Consider the following 19,052-nt stretch of genomic DNA (forward strand, 5'->3'; position numbering starts at 1 on the left):
TCAGTAGGCAGATCTTCCTCGACAAAGGAAGCTTCTGTAGCTGTGATACCCTCTCTGATTAGTAGTGCTACACCCCCTCCTCTTTTTCCCCCCTCCCTATTCTTTTTAAATGTTCTAAACCCTGGAACATCCAGCAACCATTCTGTGCTTATAAAAATAACAACTCAAACAAACACAACAACAATACAAAAACAAAAACTTGTATGTTACTGGCCAGTGATGAGGGTATAATGTCCTTCCATATAAAACACACCGCATAGAAATTTTTGCTTACGACGATGACAACTGCAACCCATTTGGTAGCATGTGTCATATTGTTATTACAGATTACATTAATACAGATTAAGAGCATGTATTCAGTTTACTTCAAAATCCTTTGCAAGTTTATTTAATAGGTCAGTCTATAAGTTACAGTTACAAGTTGGAGTCATACCTGGCACATAGGAAGATGGTTGTGGTTGTTGGAGGTCCATAATCTCAGCTCCAGAACATTTCTGCAGGAGACCCTCAGGGTAGTATCCTAGGCCCAACCACCTTCAACTGCAATACCAATGACCTTCCCTTCATCATAAGTTCAGAAGTGGGGATGTTCGCCGATGATTGCACAATGTTCAGCACCATTCGTGACTCCTCAGATACTGAAGCAGCCCATGTTCAAATATAAAAAGATCTGGACAATATCTAAGCTTGGGCTGACAAATGGCAAGTAACATTTGTGAAACACAAATACCAGGCTATGACTATCATCAATAAGAAACAATCTAACCACCACCCCTTAACATTCAATGGTGTTACCATCACTAAGTTCCCCATGATCAACATCCTTGGTGTTACCATCTACCAGAAACTCAACTGGACCATTCAAATAAAATAGTGACAATAAGAGCAGGCTAGAGGCTTGAAATATAGCTCCTGACTCCCCAAAGCCTGTCCATCATCTCCAAGACACGATCAAGGAGGGAGAAGAAATACTCCCCACTTGCCTGAATGCATGCAGCTCCAATAACACTCAAGAAACTCAACATTATCTAAAACATAACAGCAGCTTGCGTGAATGGCAATACATTCACAAGCATCCATTCACTCCACCCCCATCGCTCAGTAGCAGCCGTGTGTATTATCTACAAGATGCATAACAGAAATTCACCAAAGGTTCTCATCTTTTAAACTCATGACCACTTCCATCTAGACAGACAAGGACAACAGATATGTGGGAACATCACCGCAGCAAATTTCCCGATAAACCAACCATCACCATCCTGGCTTGGAAATATCATGGAATCATAGAACCACTACAGTGTGGATACAGGCCATTAAGCCCAACAAGTCCACACTGACCCTCTGAAGAGCATCCTACACATACCCATCCCACTACCTGCATTTTCTTTGGCTAACAAATCTAATCTACACCTCTTCTACACATCTCTAAACACTACGGGCAATTTAGCATGGCCAATCCACCTAACATGTCCACCTTTAGAATGTGAGAAGAAATCAGAGCACCCGGAGGAAACCCACACAAACAAGGGGAGAATGTGCAATCTCCACACAGACAGTTGCCCGATGATGGAATTGAACCCTGGTCAGACTGCTGCTACTGAGCGATGGGGGTGGAGCGAATGGATGTTTGTGAATGTGTTGCCATTCAACCGGGCTGCTGTTATGTTTTAGTGCTACCACTGAGCCACCATGCTGCCCAAAGCTACCGTGCCACCCATATGTCACCATTCTTTCACTATCACTGGGTCAAAATCCTGGAATTCTCTCCTGAATGGCATTGTGCATCAAACCACAACAGGTGGTCTGCAGCACTTCAAAAAAGCAGCTCACAACCACCTTCTCAAAGGCATCTAGGGACAGACAATAAATGCTGGCCAGCCAGCTGTGCCCATATCCCACGAATGAATAAGAACAAGTAACTACATACCTGTCTAGAATGCTTTTGCTCAACTACACATGACAGTTGTTCATGTGTATTAGCATGTCCAGCGCTTTAAACAAACCTCCTATAGTAATAAAACAACATCCTTTTATTTTCCAAGATAAAATGACATATATGATGAGAACAAATATGTATACACTAGGATCATTAAAAAAAACTATTTGCACAAATAGTAATCCTTCTGGATTTGTGTTTGTATAACCAAAGATTTAGACATCAGATTTGGATGTTCTTGACCCATAGTTATTTTGGAATCTTGCATGCTGTTAGTGCGTTGATTGCATCCTGATGCTCTTCCACACCTTCATTATCTGAACTTATTTCTGCATGTGTTTCATGCATGCTGCAAGTATTGTGAAGTTCCTGAGCTGACATCTGTTTCTTAGTATTGTTGCTGCATTCAGTGTTTTGATTTCAGACAATCTAGCCTCACTGCACACTCTGGATACTCCTATGGGTGATGATGTTCCCTGTGTAGGATATCTAGCTTGGACCTTCTGTAAAACATGTGGATCAGGTAATTTGACAACTGCATGTTAGTGGTGCATTATCTTTATTCTCCTTTGTTTTTCAAGAGGTTTATCCTGTATCTCAGAGAATTTGGATAGGTGATAATTTGGCAGAGTTGTCTTGACTTGGGATTCCAAACATGATCTCTGCTGGTGATGGTAATCTCATATCCAGAGATGTAGTTCTTAGCTGTAACATAGCAATACAAAATATCTTGTTTCATTTCCGTGTACTTTGTGTCAAGAATTCTGACAGTTAAAACCATTAGTTCAGTTGGATCTTGGATCTGGGATAGTGTGATGAAGCTGTCACATGGCTTATGTCTTATTTTGCACATGTGAACCTAAAAGAACTGTTTATATATTGAGGCCCATTGTCAGATATGATCTCCTCACATTCAGAAGAGATTGAATATTGCACCTACTGTGACTGCCAAAGACATGCTGAAGTGTCCTTTAACTGACAATCAGAATTTTGAAAAGTGCTCAGTAACTAGCAAAGAAATGTCACATGCATAGCAAATCTGTAGCAACTTTGAACCAGGGGATTGATGGAATCTCATGAGAGAACAGCAATTTTTGAAGTCGCTGTGGTTGGTGAGTCAGGCACACCTCACATATCTGAACTATCTTTTCTGAGTGATTTTTGATTTGTGGCCTATGCACTGAGCAAGTTGCTCTATGCCCATCTATTTTGATGCAGCTGTGATAATATGCTTTGGTTAGAGCTTCAGGAACAAGGACTTGTTGTCCTGTGCAAATTAAACGTTGTGAAATACCTAAATCTAGTGGAATTTCTGCATTCTTATTCAGATTTGGTAATCTGCTCACTGCGTATAAGGTAACCACTTGATACCAAGTTTGTAGCAGACATTAAAGGCATACCTGCATACTTTTATCAGAAATCATTGTAGTTCAAGTGGGCCAATTATCAATGGTTTTCACCAAATCACATCCAATGGTTTGTCAAGAATTTCCACAGTGAATTGCTTAACAAACAGGTAGGCATGAATTCTTCTGACACTGAATACTCAAAGAAGCATTTCAAAACCTCTGTTGGAATAATTTGATTCCACTTGTGATAGAAGTTTGAATTTCTGGTTTGCCATCTTGTATGCGGCATGTCCCAGCTCTTTCTAAGTTACCACAGCTTCCATGATTGTCTTCTTCCTCGAGTCATGTGGCTTACAAATTTCTGTTTGACAATGCTTGTTTGAATGATTCCAGTGCGTATTGATGACCCTTCTACCACATGTATGAGATGTCTTTCCTTTTAAAGATGATGCTTTTCAAAAAATTTCGGTAAGTCTGCTGAATGGAATTTTTAAAAATTCTGAGCAATCTCTGCAGATCTACTTTGCCTTGGGACTGGGTATTTGTTGTAGATTTTCAATCATGTCTGGGTTGAGATGGATCCCATAACTTGAATTGATAGAGCCAAAAAGATTTTTTACTATTTTCCAGAAATATTAGAAAATCTGAGCATTGGAGGACCAAGAAACTGGTACTGAAAGGGAGAATAGAATATCAAAGCAATTTTGCAAAACTACCCATAAAAAGTCTGTGAGAGCTTCATAAGTGCAAAAAAGGAAACATGTTACAAAGACAAATGTGGATCTATTGCAAACATACACAACAGAATTGATACCGGAGAATTGAGAAATGCAGAGGACCTAAATGATTACTTTGTGCCTGTTTTCACTGAGGAAATTTCAAGAAATTTCTCATTATTAGAGATCCAAGTGACTAAGGAGACTGAGAAATTAAATGAAATTCGTATTAGTAAGAAGGTTGTACAAAAGAAATTAATGGGGCTGAAAGTTAATTACTAACAGGGATCTGACATTCTAGGTCTCTGAGTATTGAAGGAAGTGACTGTAAAGATAATTGATGCATTGGTGATCATCTTCCAAACTTCTAGAGATTCTAGAATGATTCCTGAAGATTATAAGTTTGCAAATGGTTCCCAACTATTTAATAAAAGGAGTAAGAGAGAAAACAGGGAACTATAGACCTGTTAGCCTTAAATCAGTAGCAGGAAAATTGATAGAATCTATTATAATGGATGTGATAAATTGACACGTGTAATAATTATCTGATTAGCACGGTTAGCATGCATTTGTGAATTGGAAATTGTGTTCGGTGAACTTGTTGAATTTTTTGAGAATGTGACTAACAAAATTTACGGACGTAGTAGAATTAGATTTGGGTGTACTATAACTGTTTTGTGAGAAAAATGGTTTAATAAAAAATAGATTTTCAGAAGGCTTTAGATGAAATTCCACACAGGATGTTTGTTAGCAAAACTAAAGCATATAGTACGTGAAGTAATGTAACTGGCAAGGATTAAGAATTGGTGAACAACAAAAAACACTTAGTCACGATAAATGGTCATTCCTGAATTGGCAAGCTGTAACTCGTGGGCTACCACAACAAGTGTACTTGGGCTCTAGCTGTTCACAATAAATATATCAATTATTTGGATTAGGGCACCAAATGTAATATTTCTAAATTTGTGGATTGTACAAAATGAAGCAGGAATGTGTTTTGTGAGGATGATGTAAAGTGACTTCAGGAGGATTTAGACAGGCTGAATGAGCAGGCCAGAACTTGACAAATGGAATATTATGTAGAAAAATGTAATATTATCAACATTGGCAGGAGAAATAGATGTGCAAAATATTTCTTAACTTATAAGCATTTGGAAGATGTAGATGTACAAAGAGATTGAAGTGTCCTTGCTGAGAGTCACTGAAGGATAACATGCAGGTGCATCAAGATAATGGGAAAGCTGACGGAATATTAGCTTTTGTCACGAGAGAATTTGAGTACAGGAGTATTGAAGTCTTGCTTCAGTTGTGTAGAAGCTTGGTTAGACTGCACCTAGAGTCTGTATGCAGTTTTAGTCAACTCATCTCAGGAAGGATATTATCATAAAGGGAGTGCATCAAAGGTTCACAAAACTGGTTACCAGGAGAGTCTAATGCAGAGAGTTTGGGCAACACGAAGTTTCAAAGAATGAGGGCAAACCGCATTGAAACCTACAAAAAAAATTCTAATGATTAGACAGGGTAAATGCAGGGAAGATATTTCTTTTGGCTGAGAGTCAAGAACTAGGAGGTACCATTTAAAAATATGGGTAGATGCTAGTTAACACCAAGATGAGAAGCCTTTTACTTATGATTTCTTATGAAATCTTACGATTTCTCAAACAAAAAGACTGCATCATAATCCATCATATTAAATGGTGGAGCAGACTCAACAGTCAGCAAGGCCTACTCCTGTTTCTATATTCCTGTCTCGGTATAATTGTTTTATTCCTGAACCTACACAGTGTGAGTGTTATCTGTCTATTCTGCTGGAATTGGTTTATGAATGTTACAATATTATGATTTGTGCATATTGGTGAGCATTCTATTTTTAGTATACTCATGTCCACCAGGTAAAATGTTTGTGGCTTCCTTGCAGAACTGCCATAGCCCAAATTCTTGACCTATTATATATGGTCAATCATGATATTGTAGGTTTTATTGTTGAATTCCAATGATCCAGGAACAGAACCTTCAGAATCTGACTGATAGACTGTTTGCAAAGCTCTCATGTTGACTTTAACTTTGAGTGTTTTCAATTTTCTTCAGGCATATGATCTTAATGATATCAAAAGCTCTTAACGGATTGACTTTGTCCACACAATGTGTAACATTCACAATGTGGAAAAGCTGTTCACCTTCTTGTTGAAGTTTCCTCTACTCTGAATCATCACCTTGCTTAGTATCACTGCTAATCTCAAGTAATTTCACTTAATCTGAACTATCAGCATCTCTTCTGTACCTGTACCCTACAGCCACTACCACCGACCCTACCAACCAAACTATAGCATAAATGCTGTCCCCTCCACACTTCACTTCAGCTCAGATGAAGAGTCATCTAGACTCAAAACGTTAGCTTGCCTTCTCTCCATGGATGCTGTCTGATCCAGTGATCTCCAGCATTTGTTGTTTTTAATCTTATGCATGTGTTTAAATAGGCCTTTTGACACACTGTTGCTACTGCCAGCATGCTGAATATGCTATTTGCATGGCTATATCCTATTCTAGCCTCCGGTTCTATCTTTAGAAGCAAATTTCTTGCGTAGGTGAGCTGAATGCCTTTTTTGCACCACATGCCTTGTAAAAGTTTAGCAATGCTAGATGCTTGTGGTGGATGCAACAGACTGCAATTCCCTACAGCTTGCTTTCTTTCCTCATCTGGCTACTATACAATACTGATAAATGCACCTACTGCTTACAGATGTTGTTTGGCTGCAATGGCTTTTCTGCCAGCTTTAAGCAGTGTACAATGTCTCTCCAAAAAGTCTTTGTTGGAAAGCTTTGGTAGGATCTGAAGTGATAACTAGTTCACTATCTGTTCAGACAGCTTGGTCTCTGAAAGATAATAATCATTGCCATGCCACCTACAAACCAATCAATTGACTTTTACTGAAAGCAACAAATGTTGGAGATCACAGCGGGTCAGGCAGCATCAATGGAGAGAGAGAGTATGCTAGCGACAGCACTTATGCTGCACTTGGGGGGGGAGGGCACAGTGTAATTGGAGTGTAGAGTGCTGGGGGAGAAAGGATGTTGATAGATCAGATTAAGTGATCAGAATATGAGAATGGCAGAACAATGGTGTGTCTAACTGGCAGACTTGAAAGCACAGACAATCCCACTGGGGTGAGGGGAGGGGAGAGAGGACTTGTTGCCTATAAGATATCAGGTCAATTTGGTGAATTCTAAAGTTTACCCATTCAGGAAGCAGAATTTTGAGCTTTTCCCTTAACTTAGCAGGATCTCTTTGGTTTTTGACACAGACATTAAGTGTTGACACTGTGCAACCCCTGGTTTCCAATGGTTTCCTTTATTTTCACTGCTTGCTAAACTTGTTTTGTAATGACAAGGTCTATAAAGCACAGCTCCTTCCTTATTATAAATATTTAGAATTCTTATAGGAAGCCTGTGACCTTCCAATTCACATTAGAGAATTTGGAATTTGGTAGTCATGTGTCAAACGTTCTCTATCTTTTACAAATGCAATCGATCTGTAGGGGGTCGAAAGACGTCTGTTACTATACAGTTGTTCTACTTGAAGATTCAGCAATGCAATATTGATATTTAGTTTACTTGTTCAAAAATTCTGTTCTGTGCTGTTACAAATACTACTTGAACATATTTTGTCCTGAATGCTATTTCAGTCCAATTTAGAAACAATTCATTGTTTGAACAAACTAATAAATCAAGTACTTGCTGTTCCTCATTTTTTTTTGTAAATTTAACTCCCTCACTGCTTCAAGTACTGTCTGAGGCCTTTTCCTGGTGCTTTCAATGTTGCGTCACTGCCATTTTTTTAAAGAAAATTCTGTAGAGCTAATCACCAGATTGTATTTTTTTGGGATATTGGTAAGTGGCACAGATTGAGTAGGGATGATTCCGTTTATTTGAAATTGCATATATGATTACTTAACAATTCAGACTACAACTTGATAATCATGTAGCATCCAGATTCCAGCATATTTCTGCTAGACTGCGTATGACAGGTGGTCATGTGGTTTCCTCCTGGACCTTGGCTCACTAATGTGCTCACTCCTGAAGCTGACAGTTCTTAAAGCTTAACAGTAAAGTAAACAGTAACTGTAAACAGTACTTTTACCTTGAAGTCACAGGTTCTGAATTCAATCCCCACTCCAGGGCTTGAGTAAAAAGACTAAGGCTGACATTTCAGCACTGTAAAAGCTTGAGATGCGACACATTTTTTAAAAAAAAAGATAAGATACCAAATCAAAGCCACATCTGTCTGTTTGAGTGGATGTGAGATGCTGTAGAATTAGTTCCCAGTGTTCTGCCAATAATTATCCCTCAGTCTACAATAGGAAGAAATAGATTATCTGTCCATTTTCACATTGATGTTTGCAAGACTTTGCCATGGACACATAGGCTACTTTGTTTTTTACATTACTATAGTGACTGCATTTCAAAATAACTTCATTGTTGGTGAAGTATTTTGAGATATCCAATGATCATGAAAAGTGCTGTGCAAATATAAGTCTTTCATACAATATCTTTGATATGAAAACCACAGTGTTACCCTTGTGATGGTATTTTTCTGAACTCACTATGATCCTTAACAATATGCTAAAACTTCAGATTACAGTCCAGGACTTTATCAGGTGTCTTTCTCACACTGCTGAAATAATAATAAATATCTACATTAACCTCCCAGTACTGAAGGTGAGGCATCTCCTTTTACTCTACCTGGTTCCCTCGATGATTGATTAGTTAGTCCATCCACAAACCTTGTTTATGATAAGTTCACAATTTCAGTTGTCATTCTAATGACACAATCAGTACAATGTTTATTAAAGTATAATTTGATCAGCTGACGAGAGAGAGAGAACAAAAAGAAGAACAGTATTGAATTTAAAAGGATGTTGACAAGGTGTTGGATGGATAGGTGGTATATGAGGTTCAATGCAAGGAAGTGTCAGGTGAGGCACTCTGATAGGAAGAACATGGAAATGCAATATCAAAATAGGGGCTACTCTTGAAAGGAGGTGCATGAGCTGACGGACCTGGATGTATATGTGCTCAAATCATTGAAGATTGCAGGACAGGTGAAGAGAGCACTAAGTAAAGCACACAGTTGTTTTTCAGGTTATTGATAGAGTACATGAGCAAGGAGATGATGCTGAACTTGTATAAGATACTTGCCAGATCTTAGCTGGAGTATTGTGCACAGTTATGGGCACAATATTGGGGACAGATTGTGAGTGTATTAGAGAGAGAGCAGAAGCAATTTTCAAAAATGATTCCAGGAATGAGAAACTTCAACAATGAGGATCAATTGAAGAAGTTGGGGCTGTTCTTGAAGAGAAGAAAGCTGAGGGGAGACTTGATAGAGGTTTTCAAAAGCATGAGCAGGGCTTGATTGAGTAGATAGGGAGAAGCTGTTTCCACTCATAAAAGGAATATAAATGGAAGATGAAAAGTGTGCAAAAGAAGCAAAGACGATATGAGCAAACAAAACAATGAGTTGATAGGATATGAAAGTCACTGCCTGAAATGTGATGGAGTCAGGTTCAAAGGAGGCATTAAGAGAGTACAAAATAACTATACGGATAAAAATAATGTGGACAGTTTTTTTACGGCAGACGCAAGTGACTATAGAGAGAGTTTCTAAAAACAGAAAATGCTAGAGAAACTCAGCTGTCTGGAAGCACTTGTAGGGAACATAGTGAATATTAGGTCCAATATGACTCTCCTTCAGATCTCTAGACGTGAGTTTCTCCAGCATTTGCTGTTTTTATTTCATATTTGCAATATTTTGATTTTTGATATACATGATTACAGAGGAAGTTAATGTGTTTAATGATTTGTAAATTGTTCTATAGAAAACATTTGGATGATACAAAAGTGATGCAAAAGATACTACAGTGAAAGAAGATTAGCTTTCAACTTCCTCCTTCCAGTGGAAATAGAACTTAAAATACTAACATTAGGTTCAACACAGCAACTCACCCTGTCATTGTGTTTGCCAGTACATTCTGCTGGGCGGCTAAAGCATCTAACTGAGTTGAGTGGGAGCCTCATTAATCCAGATTGGGGTCTTATGGTATGTCTGGCATTCTGAAGCCAAATAAATGACCATTTGGAGAGAATATTCATCAATACTTTCTGCTCCTAAACCCTAGCAAAACAGAAAAAGAGGCCTTTGTAAATACCATTAAAATTACTTTTTGTAAAACTGGGAGAAGTAGAGGTACTCTCTCAGTTCCACAATAAGAATGTGGGCCACCCCCTTCCCTGTTTTAAAGATTGCAACACTCTTTTATCTTTTACACTGACAGGTTAATCCTCAAATTTGGTGCTGATGTGCACAATATCCATTTGCCATCTTTAAATTGATACATTATGGTATCTTGGCTGTCAATGTTGTTCAGTTCTCTTGCTATGAAGGTCAGGTAGCTTGCTAGCACCTAACCTATAAAAGGAGCAAAGAAAGTGAAGATAGGGACATGTGAGTGAATAGAAAGTCAAGGGTGCTAAAAGAATAGAGATATTTGAAATTTGTGAAACTCTCCCATTCCCATTTTGACCTCTATTTTTGGCATTTAACATTATTTCAATAAAGATTGCTATAAATATTGATAACAGTGCCTCATCTTTCTGCTAGGCATTCAACAATTTTCTGGTTTTATTACTGACTTTAGTAACTACTGAACTTAACTCCATTTTATTTTCTTCACATTACCGCGTGCTTAAACTTTGGGTGAGCATGTAATGGTGGAAGAGGAAAGACATCCTCCCTCAGAGCAGAAGAGTATTGGTCACATTATTTTATTTTAATAAAACAAAGAACTGCAGATGCTGGAAATCTGAAATAAAAACAGAAATTGCTGGTGAAATTCAACAGATCTTGTAGACTATTGGGAAGAAAGCAAAGCTAATATTTTGAGTTCAGTGACTCAAGTTTTTATTTTGTTGTTACTTGTTCCAATGTTTGAGGCTGCATCTTTACTGTGTTTTTTTTCCCCTGAATTTGTTTTTAAACTAAAAACAGCGAGTGCTGTAGAAACAAAAAAGGTCTGCCAGCATCCACGGTTAATGTGAGTGAAACCCTTCATCAGTTCTGAGTATCTCCCACCTATACTCTCCTCCCCACCTATCTTCTCCTCGATCCATCTTCGGTCCGCCTCCCCCTCTCTCCCTATTTATTTCAGAATCCTCACCCCATCCCCCTTTTCTGATGAAGGGTCTAGGCCCGAAACGTCAGCTTTTGTGCTCCTAAGATGCTGCTTGGCCTGCTGTGTTCATCCACCTTCACGCTTTGTTATCTCCATCACCATCCTGTTTTCATGTCAGATTTCCAGTATCCACTACACATCCCTTTTGTATACTTTTTTTTCCACTACTAAGTTAGGAATGACATGCAGATGTTTCACAATTGTTAGTCAAAATAAGATTTGACGAATTTGTCGACGTGAATCTTATTTACTTCAAACCTTGAAAATTTTTAACATGGTAGCACAATGCAAAATATGTTTATAGGAGAACTCTTGAATTGATTCACTAAGTTGTTCATTTTAAATTGGTAGTTTGAAACAATTTGCTCATTCAGAGAAGCAGAAGCAGTATTCCCCGAGATGAACACCGACATGTAACAGTGCATGTCGGTCGAGGTAAAGCGTGGTCCAAGAAATGCTGAAGACATATCTAAATATGATGCTCGTTGAGAGGGTGGGGATTCAAACCAGATTTCACAGCACAAACCGAGCCAGAAGGAGGAGAGAGAGAGAGAGAGAGAGAGAGAGAAAAAATAAGTTTGCAGTACAAACTTGGCAACAATGAGATCTTGTTAAGGAACAGTGGCTGTGCCACCGCTTATTTTTCAGAGTGAAGTGCTCCATGAATGACGATCGTGGTGTTTCACTCTTGATGTCTTGTTTGAAATTGCCTCTCCGGTTCTGACGCATGCGTGTCCCCCTCCTCTCCTCGGTCGAGGCAGCTGTTTTGGGTCCGAATTCCAACATGGCAGTCTTCCGAGCGCACTGGTTTGAAAACTTGGAATGATTTCAAATCCTTGTCAGCCCCGCTTCGCCCGCCAGTAAACACCGGGGTCGATGTTTCGAACTTCCGCGGCGACCCTCTGAGTAACCCCAGGTAAGACTTTATTTCGCCCCCGATTGGTAGCAACATTTCCATCTGAATCGAAGCAAGGAGATTAGGGCATGAGGAGCTGGCTGGGTGAAAATAACCCGCGCCTGACTTCCCCCAGTGTTTATCTTCACCCGCAGATCACTTGCACGCTGTGCGCCCTACAGACTACGCGTAAAAAACACACACACGCACACAAAGAAAGACTGGGACTTTTCCTTAAAGTAAGCGGGTTAATTGCAGTAGTGAGAATCCAAGAGTTCAGCGCAGCACCAACCAACCCCCCCCGACCTCTCTCTCTCTCTCTCTCTCTCTGCTCTCCCCTCCCTCCCCATGTGCATGTTCTTTCCCCATTGGAGCGGAGTAGAGTTATTCTGCTGTCGAGTCGGACAGCAGTGAGAGTGCTTTGCAGCTTGGTTTGCTGGGGAAACAACTTCTGAGCAAAGCAGGAGTGTAAATAATAAAAAAAAACAGACCTCTTGACTTGGCGTGGTATATGCTCGTGATTTTAATTTAAAAAAGGCACCCAAGTGTCAGAGCCGAGGCTGAACCTGTGCTGTGACTGTTGGGATCTGGAGAGATAACCACATCATCTATTTTCAGGCTGCAAAGGAAGCATGGTGGGCGTATTGTGCCGTGGAACAGAGGAAAGAGAGAGAGCGAGATGTATAATCTAATGGTATATACAGTACAGTGATCCTATTACTGTCCTCCCCGGAGCTTCTTGTTAGTTTCCATGGAAGTGAGTGAAATTGACAGCGACTTGGATTCGTGATCATGTGCTTGTATTTTATGTGTGTGTGGTGCGCTCTCTGTCTCTCAGATCCCTTTTTGTTGATGTCGCTTCCCCCCCTAATTACATGCATGTAGGTTAAATGAATACCTGACGAAAGGGCCCATGTTTCAGCAGTGAAATTTGATAGCCAAGAGGGGGAAAAAGTGGCTAATGAAAACCCAACGGTCGGAATTCTGAATGTGAATCCAATTGTGTGCTTGCACGAAATGATCAGTAACGCGAGTGTACATGGTATGTTTTTGTTGTGTTGCATTTTTGTCATTTGCAAAGCATCTGAGAGCGGAAGCTTTTTTCCATCTTAAAGATGTTTAATGTGCACATTTCATAATTTAGAGCTTTCGAGATCCTTCAGATCTCGTGCTAAACCTGTAATATATATTCATAACGGATTTGGCAGTGGTGTGCCCAGGATGCTATGGTGAGGCTCTCGCGTTTATAAATTTTAAATCGGGGGCAGTACAAGTGATGAGAGCTGGTATTTGACGGGAATGCGATTTTTGCGATTGGTATTCATTAGTGCGAAATTCACAGCGAGCGGCCAGCAGAAACAGCAGGTTAGGGTTAGCTAACGGTTGCCTGTAGTTAACAATCATATGATTTAGGATTTATTTTAACACGGCTGCGCCATTTATTCAAAATAGCTATTGCCGACAAAACTTGAACGCATCAATCAATTTGCAGTTGATTAAACCCAGTGTGAGAGGAGGAGGGATAGCCAATGCTTCTTCCTAAAGGTTTTGAGAATTTGGATGTCAATTAATTGCGATGCGTAATAACCATAGCAGACCCAGAAATGTTTTGAGTTAAAGACAAGGAAAATGATATGTCCCGCCAATTAATCGCTGGAAAGCGAGGAATTTAAGATACTTGTAAAGGTCTTATGCTGTTAGATATGTGTAGTATGATCTAATTTTTACGCTTAGTTTGTTTTAATGAGACATTTATAGGAATCCTTCTGATCAATAGCACCGTTATGTAAAAGACTTTCCGTTGGTCTCTGTCGAAATAACACCAAGAACTTACTCGTATCACTGGACCCATGAACGTACGAAGCCCCTGTGCCAGGATCCTTGTTTTGCTAATGAAAGTCCATTAGTTGCATCACAGCAGTATTTCCACATATTGATGATGACACTTGGCTACCCCGCCCGAACCCCTTCCATATCCAGGACTGAGCCCTCGCGTCCCCATGCAAAACGTGGCATTTAAATCAGTATGCGAATCAGATGCTGTGAAGTTCGCGAAAGTATTTTGCATGTGAGCGAATAGCAGCGGTGTAAATAGTGGAAAACAATGATTATAGACCACATACCAGCTGCAAACACGGCAGACTTATTTAAGCTGCTGTGTGTCTAGAAAACTCCATAAAATGTATGATTTAATGAATACAAGTATGGAGCAATTCCTAAATATCTAAAGTAGATAACTATAATGCACCTTCAAGAACACTGAACACGTTGTTTATGTATCTATGTATGGAACAGGACAAATGAAGAATTTTCATTTATAACAAAACCAGATGGCTGCATCTGTAACCTTCGTTGTACCTTCAAGTGTAATTGTTTGAACTTTTAAGAATTGGCTTTGTTTTAGTGTATACCTGATTGTATATTAGTTGGGCAGTAAAAGATTAATGAATATCTGAGCAGGTATGTTCATAGAACATTTTACCTGTACTAGTTGAAAGCATAATACATTTTCCAGAATCTGTAAGTCAGACTGCTGGAATAAAATACCATCAACCTCAGCTTGTCAGCTGTAAGCAAATATGTTAAGTGTTGTGTTTGTGCTTTAGATTAGAAAGAAGAGACCCAGGGGAGCTAGCATCATGCAAATATAACAAATCCCATTTCTAATATGCATGATGTTCACCCTTCCAGCAGCTGGATATGTTTTCTTTGTGTTATTTCTGAGTGTGCTGACAATTTTTGTGCAGATCTAGGCTGGGCTACATTATAAAGTGAAACCAGCTGTCTGTCGCTGCTCTGAGGGATGTGTTTGCTCTGCTGAGAAGATGAAGGACCACAAATCCTTGACACACTTCCCTGACATGATCAACATTCAGCTGCTGAGATTGTCTGCTTGGTCAATTTTTTTTTGTTCTGACTGACAGCATGCAGCACAAACAAATTAAAGGGAAAAAAAGTTTGAGCACAAATGCAGTGCTTTCTTGTTATTCCTTCTGTGGAATCTCTGTGATTCTGTTTGAAGCATCAGCACTAGCTTCTCAAAGTCCATTTCACCAGTGAAATATTCACTCCAGTAAGGGAGAATGAATGAAGCAGGAAAAAAAAGTGCTTCTTTTCAAATAATTAAGCAAATTGTGAATTGATGCATCAAGAAGATCAGAATTTTGTATGTTGCCTATTGGCTGCAAACTTTATTATTTAAAACAAAATCAATTCATGGCAGAAAGTGGGGTCTGGATTGTTTGTGTGCAAATTGGGAATTGGCTAGACCAGGCAGTCCCCAATGGAGAAAAAGGGAGGTTTAGTGGTAATGCTTTTAATCTGGACTTGTAGAGGATTCATGAGCATCCATAGATTTACACTAGTAATTATCATATCCCAAGTGGCACAAGAAGGCATTTGCCTAAAAACTGATGTCTTCATTACAGTGTTTACATTTTAATTGAACAGATTACAGTTTCTGTTGTATGCAGAGTTGTAGTGTGAATGAGAGAACTTTTAAAATTATTTAATATAATCTCAGGAAAATATAAATCCAACAACATCTATAATATTATAACAAATATCAAATATTCTGGAAGCCAAGCAGTATGATTTGCAAATGTGGTAGTTTATATTTCAGTCATCTGCAGAATTTCTTCTTTCTTGCTGTCTGTTGAATGCTTTATGCATCCAGGCCCTGAAGCATTGTGTGGCTATGTACTTGGCAGTATGCCAGACATTGACTGCAGGAGCCTTGGTACCTGAGAGCTTATCAGTTCTCTGGTCTGTAAAAATGTGATGAAAATGTTGGTAAACTGCCATGAAGGTTTAGGGAATGTCGGAAAAAGGTCCATGTAATCAGATTCTAACTCCAGCCTGAGACACCCTGTGCTGGAAATAGCTGCTTATTGACCAGAAGTGTGTTTGTGGAAAGCCTACTTGCTGACTGGTGCATTAGTAAATCAACGATTTGTTACGATGACCACAGATTGGTTTGGTAACAGAATCACTATTTATGCAAATGCTGTAAGCAATGCTATTTTTAAGATATAGATATAGAAACTAATCATAAAAGGATAGAAGAATTACAAAATAAATCTGGTGCTACAGTGAAATAAGGGGACAATTAAGCCACGACCGTTTTTTGCCACATTGGTTCACCTTTTCATCAAGAATGTATGAATTTGTTTGATCCAACAACATCAAAGTAAATTCCTACTTATTTAGATTAATTGCACTGCTGCTAAGATCCTTTACTTTCCTTAAATCCTGATAGTGATCCACAGATAAAGTTCAAACTGTGTTCAAATTCTGGACCCTGTATTTTATTTCCAGCTGAAGTGATTTTACTTCAAGGTTACATTGTTATTGCATGAGCTTTTTTTCTCCCAGTTTCTTTGCCATGTTCAATAACAAAAGCATTTAGGAATTTTATTGTCCATCTGTTTCTCGAAGCAAATTTGTCACTCCAGTATTTCATTATAAAAATTTGTTCTCTTTTAAAATTCATTGTTTTGCTGTCCATGACAATAATGGGTGTTTAATTACTCAATAAGAGATTCCATTTTTACTGCAGGCTAGACAAACGGTATTGATTTTTTACTTTGCTGCAATATGAAACTGAAAAACACAATTACAATTCTTTGCCTTTTGAAGTGCATTAGTCCTGTTGAAAATCAGACCTTCTAGTTATAGAAACCTGCTGGTTGTGACTGCAAAAGCACTTATTTTGTAATACTTGTGTTTTGTGTGAATGTTACAAATGTTTTCAGAAAATATTTGACAACAGTGGATTTCCTGCGACTGTGTTTACATGGAATTACTGATGTGACCATTAACCAAATTAGCTTTTAAATTGTGTTAGTTCTGCATTACAAATTCTTATGTAAGTTATTAAAGCATTGTTTTTTTTTAATAGCTCCACCATAATTAAACTGAGCAGCATTTCACTACAATTTGTTCGGGACAATAGCATCAAGGTTTGTGCAAATTATACCCCCTCCCTACCCCAATATCTGGCTAATTTTCTCCATTCTTGTCCTGTCTGGAAAGCATTGACTTCTTGTTGGAATGTGGACACACAGGCATCAGTTACCCTCCAGTACTCTACCACAGTGGCCGTTATTAACATTCTGCCATGACAGTATTTGTTTGTAGCTATTTGGCATCCATATGTGCACCCACCTTCAACAGGAGTCATTGGACCACGAGTGTGAAATATGACTGTTTTATTCCATCCCTAACCCTGAGGCGCTGTAGGCAACATAATGCTTTAGCACCTTTTGGAGAATTAATTCAGCATAGACTGGGATTGAACACAGGATCACCCTGGTTGGTCTAGTTGTTGTTTGTTAGATTGACTTATTAAATAATCAAAGAAATCTGTTCATCCTATTTTTAGTTTTCTTAAATTTAATTTAAACGATGAGACAGAATGACTTGCTCTTAAAGTTTGATGTAGAAAGGTAAAAGAAACAGTAAATATTAGGAATAAGGCGAACATCAGGGTGCTAATGTATAAATCCGATATTATGTTAAATGTGTTTTGGGCTATGTGTAATTAGGCAGGTAGGTAGAGAGCAATGAATTTAAATTTTGTTCACATTTTAGATTTGAAACATAAGTGAACAGGGAATTTTAACTATCAATAATTTCATAGTATATTTGTATGTTGTAATATTTAGACAGTAGGCTTAATTTTACTTCAGTCGATTTAGTAAAGTAGAATACCTTTTTCTAGGTATCAAAAGTGCCATGTACTGTCAAATCCTATTTAATCACTTATAGAATTAAGTGATTCTATGGTTTCTTAATATTCTATTACAATTGCAGAAAGCAAACTCTCTATCTGCTGATGAAATACAGGATATAAAGAAGAAGCAGTATCAATGCAAATTAAGCAGTTTTCATGAAGGTGTTGTTCAATTGCTGTTACTTTTTAGCAACTTTAATACCATTTGCCTCCAGACTGTCTCTGCTCTTCTTGGTCACAGCATTCATTAGTTGCCTAGTTCACCTTTGTTCACAATAGACTTGTGAAATGACCTCCTATTTGAGTGACTGTCGATAACAAATTGCAGCATCTTCGCCATTCAAGCCAAGAGTACTGTGCCTGCTAAAGACTTCTTCAAACCAATAAATGGCTGTAACATCCACTTAATTTTTTAATTAAACTTTAAAGCTTGGAAACTTAATTACTATTTAATACTAGGCAATTAAAGTGTGTGGTCAGGGCTGTCTATATAAAACGCATCAATTTGAACCTGCCATTTGATTAATAGCCTTGCCGATGTAGAAAGTGCACCACAAAAGAAAGCTGCAATAGGGTCATATCTTTAATAGCTGTATAAGGTGTGTTTTAGCTATTATTCTCTGCAACAATTGACTCAAAATAATATATTACATAGTTTCCATTATCTGCTTCATAACTTAAGCAGTTTTGTTTTGAATTCAGTTTAATTTTAATACTAATTTATTTATGGTTAATACATGTAGAGGAGTGTACTTTTTAATATTAAAGCTTTAAGACATTACAAGTAAACAAAATTTATTTGTAACTGTATACTGCTCTGACTGATTTCTCTGAATTATCTGTATTTAAATAACAATTATCATTTGTGCTAATTCTACATTTATTTGCTTGTAATACTCTTTGATTTTACGAGACCAAAGTAAACTTATCAGTACTATCATTTTGATGTTATGTGTTCTATGAGGCAGAAGTATTTCAGGTACAAAAACAAAATTGATCATTATCATGTAAATAAAGCACATTAACAATTTGCAATAACAAAATCTATTAAGTTTTGAATTGTCATAATGGGCATTTTGAAAGATTAAGGTTTGAGCTTGTTTCAATCCCTCAAATTTTTGTGTTTTTAACACTTATTTTCATTTTACTTATTTGTTTACATGCTCATAACCAAAACTAATGACTGAGAAAAC

General features: G+C 38.2%; 1 protein-coding gene across 3 annotated transcripts in view; it reads left to right on the forward strand.

Moving 5' to 3' along the window:
- The first annotated feature begins 11,992 nt into the window (after nt 1–11,992).
- The window catches only part of fign (fidgetin), a 51,123-nt gene continuing 44,063 nt past the window's right edge, over nt 11,993–19,052 (forward strand). Inside the window, exon 1 of one of the 3 annotated variants that reach the window (XM_048535260.2) lies at nt 11,993–12,146. Coding sequence is in view for 1 of the 3 variants with exons in the window: in XM_048535259.2 (XP_048391216.1) it covers nt 13,143–13,167 (25 nt within the window). In the remaining 2 variants the exon portion in view is untranslated. Of the gene's footprint in view, nt 12,147–12,787; nt 12,883–13,125; nt 13,168–19,052 lie in introns of those variants that run through there. The other 2 variants (XM_048535261.2, XM_048535259.2) reach the window with 2 other exon arrangements.

Source organism: Stegostoma tigrinum, chromosome 7 (assembly GCF_030684315.1).
Source record: "Stegostoma tigrinum isolate sSteTig4 chromosome 7, sSteTig4.hap1, whole genome shotgun sequence".
Classification (NCBI taxonomy): Eukaryota; Metazoa; Chordata; class Chondrichthyes; order Orectolobiformes; family Stegostomatidae; genus Stegostoma; species Stegostoma tigrinum.